General features: G+C 37.6%; 1 protein-coding gene across 1 annotated transcript; it reads left to right on the top strand.

The window, feature by feature from the left end:
• The first annotated feature begins 2,084 nt into the window (after positions 1-2,084).
• Positions 2,085-3,892, top strand: LOC138873220 (secreted RxLR effector protein 161-like). Its single transcript, XM_070151666.1, has 2 exons — positions 2,085-2,186; positions 3,305-3,892. The coding sequence occupies exons 1-2, from the start codon at positions 2,085-2,087 to the stop codon at positions 3,890-3,892; spliced, it is 690 nt and encodes a 229-aa protein (XP_070007767.1).
• The last annotated feature ends 933 nt before the right edge of the window (positions 3,893-4,825 follow it).

Here is a 4,825-nt window from a genome sequence, read left to right as displayed (position 1 = left end):
TTATTCCGCAACAGTAGTAGTTGGAACACATAAAAGAACCAAATTGTTCTATAATCAAGTTAAGCGAAAATTGGGTACCACACAAATCACCCCCCCCCTTGTGTGGTATTGAAGTATAAAACATCAATTAGTATCAGAGTGGGTTATCCTTGAAGAGGCTAACACCTTAGGAATAGATCAAGATGAGTGCACCACCTGGAAACTAGGAAGGACAATCCACTGCTAGGCCTCCACTCTTTAATGGCCAGTACTATTCTTGGTGGAAGAACATGATGAGAGACCACATCTTTGGAGAAGACTATGAACTTTGGGACATTGTTACTGATGGTCCCCTAGCTAATACAAAGAAGAATGCTGAAGGAGTGGACGTGCCAAAGACGAGAGCTGACTGTACTGCTGAAGATTTAAAAAATGGAAAAAGAATGCCTAGGCCAGGAAATGGCTTGTATGTGGACTAGGTCCAGACGAGTACAGCAGAATTCAAAGTTGTACTACTGCTAAGGAGGTCTGGGACACTCTACAAGTGGACCATGAAGGAACTCCTCAAGTAAAGAGATCAAGAGGAACACTGCTGTATTCTCAATATGATAATTTCACCATGAAGGAAGGTAAAACCATCCAAGAGATGTACACAAAGTTCAAAACACTAACAAATGAACTTGTCTCTTGTAAGAATTATTCTTGAAGAAGACAAGATTGAGAAAATCTTGACAAGGGTCTCGCTAGTAACTTGGGAAAGCAAAATCACTGCTATTCAATCTGAGAACATTGCTACTCTCAAGTTGGATGAGCTGATTGGAAACCTCACTGTCTATGAACTGATAAGGCAAACCATTAAGATGGATGCACCCAAGAATGAAAGAAGCCTAGCTCTAAGAATAGCTGAAGGTGCAGACTTAGAGGATGGTGAAATGGCTATGATCATAAGGGATTTCAAGAAGTACCTAATGAGAGGAAAGGGTCCTTCAAAAGGTGAAAACTTCAACAAACCAAGAGCCCCTACAAAAATAGACCAACGAGGTCTGCTACAAATGTGGCAAGACTAACTACATGATCAAGAACGGTCCTCAATGGGAAATCGAAGGGAAGAAGGAAAGGGTTGAACGAAGAAACGAGAAGAAGGAACAAGTTCAAACCAAGAAGAACAAAGGATCAACAAAGGCTATGGTTGCTATTTGGGGGAGAAAGCTCAGATGAGGATTCAAAAGATGAAGCTCGAGATGAATAAACACTTATGGCCATTGGAGAATCAGATGAACAAAAGGTAAGTATGATTCATCTCAAAGACAAGATTAAATTTTTGTATAAAGAAAAGTTATCTGAATTATTGCTAGACTTCATTGATGAGTCTGAGATTATAAAGAATGAGAAGGAACAGCTGTATAGGGAATGTGTGATCCTAAAAGCCAAGTGCAAAAATTTGGAACTCAGGGCTAGTAAAAGTGACAATAAAAATACTGAGTCGAAGAACCAGGTTCTTGAACTTGACACCACTGTCTTAGAACTTAGATTTGAAAATCTATAACTGAAATTAGGAATAGGTAAAAAGAAAGCTATCACACACATCTCACCTTAGAAGAAAATCTAGGAAAAATGAAGGATGAGTTGTATAAGAGAGATGAGCATATAAGAATCCTAAAAGAAGATCTAGGCAAGGTGAAGCATGAACTAGATAGAAATTACAAATGGAATAAGTCCTTTGATGCACTATCCTGGATACAAGAGCACCAAAGTAGCAATAAGAGAGGACTTGTCTATGCGACCCCAACACCTAAGTATGATCCCAAAAGCAAGTACATCAGACTCCTGAGAATAAAATCTGCACACGCTGTGGCAAGACTGGTCATTATAAAAGTGAATTTAATGCAATAGTATAGGCTAGTCAAAAGAATAAAATCTTTGTTCAAGAGAAAAATATACTGCTTGGATGGGCTAAAAGGGACCCAAACTAGTTTGCCTATTTGCCTATAGAAAGGGACCCAAACTAGTTTGGGTTTTTAAGACTAACCCCTGATTTTGTTTTGCAGGTCCAAGTGAACGAAAGTAGCCAAATATGGTATATGGATAGTGGCTGCTCAAAGCATATGACTGGAAGTAAGAACCAGTTCCTTTCACTTGAGGACCTAAAAGGAGGTAATGTCTCCTTTGGAAATGGAAAGAAATATGAGAACATTAGGGTTGTAAAGGTAGGTAAGACAGACTCACATTCCATTGAGAATGTCTACTTGATAGATGGCTTGAAATATAGCCTAATAAGTGTATCATAGCTGTGTGACAAAGGTAACTTGGTAGCATTCACCTCGACCAAATTTACATTGTAGATTTGTCCACTCTTTCAGAAAACGAACTCACTTTCTTAACTGTGTTGGACAATGATCCCCACCTATGGCACAAAAGACTTGGTCGTGCAAGTCTAAATCAACTCAACAAACTAGTCTCCAAGGACCTGGTGATAGGGTTACCTAACATCAAGTTCAAGGAAGACAAAGTTTGTGAGGCCTTTACAAGGGGGAAACAGGTAAAATCCTCTTTTAAAATCAAGAAAGTGGTAAGCATGACCAGGTCTATGGAACTGGTTCATATGGATCTCTGTGGTCCAATGAGAACATTGAGCAGAGGTGGTAAGAAATATGTGATGGTGCTTGTTGATGATTATTTTAAGTTTACTTGGACATTGTTTTTAACATCTAAAGATGAAGCATTTGACATGTTTACTTATTTTGTTAGAAAAACTCAGAAACAACTAGGTAATCAACTTGCATCAATTAGGTCTGATCATGGAACTAAATTTAAATGCTAAGTTTGCTGAATTGTTGCATGCTACATCATAAATAATTGCATGACTAGACCTATTGTTAAGAAGATTCCCTATTAGTCACTTAAAGGGAGAAAGCTAAATATATCCCATCTTAGGGCATTTAGATGCAAGTGCTTTATGAACAATAATGGCAAAGACTCCCTAGGTAAGTATGATCCCAGAAGTGATGAGGGAGTATTCTTGGGGTATTCTTCATATAATAAAGCTTATAAGATATACAGTAAAAGAACTATGTGTGTAGAAAAAATATATATGTTATTTTTTTAGAACTAACATTCTTTTTGAGAGGCAGGAACAAGATAATAAAAAGATTGGGATGATAAGAAATTCAAATGGTGAAACCATAGTCCAGCCTGAAGATGCATCACAGGAAGGAACATGTCCTTCCACCTAGGCAATATGACAGGGGGAACAAACTAGAGAGGAACTGATCCTCAAACCTCGATGGAACCTATCTATGAACCTATTCCTCAGTAACAAAACCAGGAAGGAACATCAAAAGAAATTGACACTCCTATTGCAACATCCACGGAATTGGATATAGATGAACCTGGTTCATCTGTTGATCAGAAGTTGTATAGGAGAATGATTGGTTCTCTTTTGTATCTTACTGCTAGCAGACCTGAAATTGTTTTCAGTATAGGTCTTTGTGCTCGATTTCAGGAAAATCCAAAGAAGTCTCACTTGACTACTGTCAAGAGAATATTGAGATACTTGAAAGGCACCACTGACCTTTGCCTTTGGTATCCAAAAGGTAGTAATTTTAACCTAGTGGGATATGCTAATGCTAATTATGCATGTTTCCTTGTGTATAGGAAGAGAACCTTAGGTATGACACACTTCCTTGGTTCATGTCTTGTGTCATGGGCTACTAAAAAGCAGAACTTAGTGGCCTTATCCACTATTGAGGCTGAATATGTTGTTGCTGCCTCTTATTGTGCTCGACTGCTGTGGATCAAACAACAGCTAATGGATTTTGGTATTGAAGTTGGTTGCATCCCTATCATTTGTAATAACACTAGTGCTATAAGTATGACCAAGAACCCAGTTCATCATAAGAGGACTAAGCAATAGATGTAGACATCACTTCTTAAGGGACAACTATGAGAAATGATTGATTACTATAGAATTCAGTGCTACTGATAAACAAATAGCTGACATCTTTACTAAAGCACTAATTAAAGAAAGCTTTGAAAAGAACAGGTTAGAATTAGGGATGATTAAGATCACCTAATGGGACCAGCTCAGAATGCACAATAAAAAAAATGAAAAAATTGAATTTTTTTGGCTAGGAAATCTGAAACTTGTGTAAGTATCTAGATTAATTTTTACTCAGTTTCATACTGTAAATAGTATACTCCTGTGACATGTGTTAATATGACTCACTGATCTCTAACAAAATTTTCTCTATTTTGGTGTAACGACCGGTTTTAAGAATTAACACCTCGATACCTTATTAACTACTTTCCTTGTGTTTATTTCTGCTATTTTAATTTGCCGGGATGTTGGGTCTTGAGTTTCGGAGAGTTTTGGGACACTTAGTCCCTAAATGAGAGCTTTAGTTTTGGAAATTTTCCATAGTTGGAACAGTGTGAAGACGGCCTCGGAATGGAATTTCGATGGTTTCATTAGCTCTGTTGTGTGATTTCGGGCTTAAAGGTGTGTTTGAATTGTGTTTTGGAGGTCCATAGCTAATTTAGGCTTAAAATGCCGAAAGTAAAATTTTGATGTTTCCGTTTCAATAGTGAGATTTTGATCCAAGGGTCGGAATGGAATTTCAAAAGTTAGAGTAGCTCTGTGGTGTTGAATGTGATGTGTGTGCCAAATTTCAGATCATTTGGACGATGTTTGATAGACTTTTTGATCGAAAGCGTAAATTTAGAGTTTGGGAGTTCTTAGGATTGAATCCGTGGTTGATTCATCATTTCGATGTTGTTTTATGTGCTTTAAGAATTGGTATAAGTTTGGACAGTGATACTAGTCTTGTTTGTGTTTTTGGTTGAGGTC

The sequence above is a fragment of the Nicotiana sylvestris genome, chromosome 7 (assembly GCF_000393655.2).
Source record: "Nicotiana sylvestris chromosome 7, ASM39365v2, whole genome shotgun sequence".
NCBI classification, from domain to species: Eukaryota; Viridiplantae; Streptophyta; class Magnoliopsida; order Solanales; family Solanaceae; genus Nicotiana; species Nicotiana sylvestris.
The sequence above is the reverse complement of the archived record's forward strand: the minus strand, read 5'-3'. Positions and strand labels throughout refer to the sequence as shown.

Coding starts and splice junctions, on each gene's coding strand:
- LOC138873220 (XM_070151666.1), top strand. CDS start 2,085: ATGACTGGAAGTAAGAACCAGTTCCTTTCACTTGAGGACCTAAAAGGA. Junction 2,187..3,304: donor AGAACATTAGGGTTGTAAAG/GTAGGTAAGACA, acceptor TAACAAAACCAG/GAAGGAACATCAAAAGAAAT.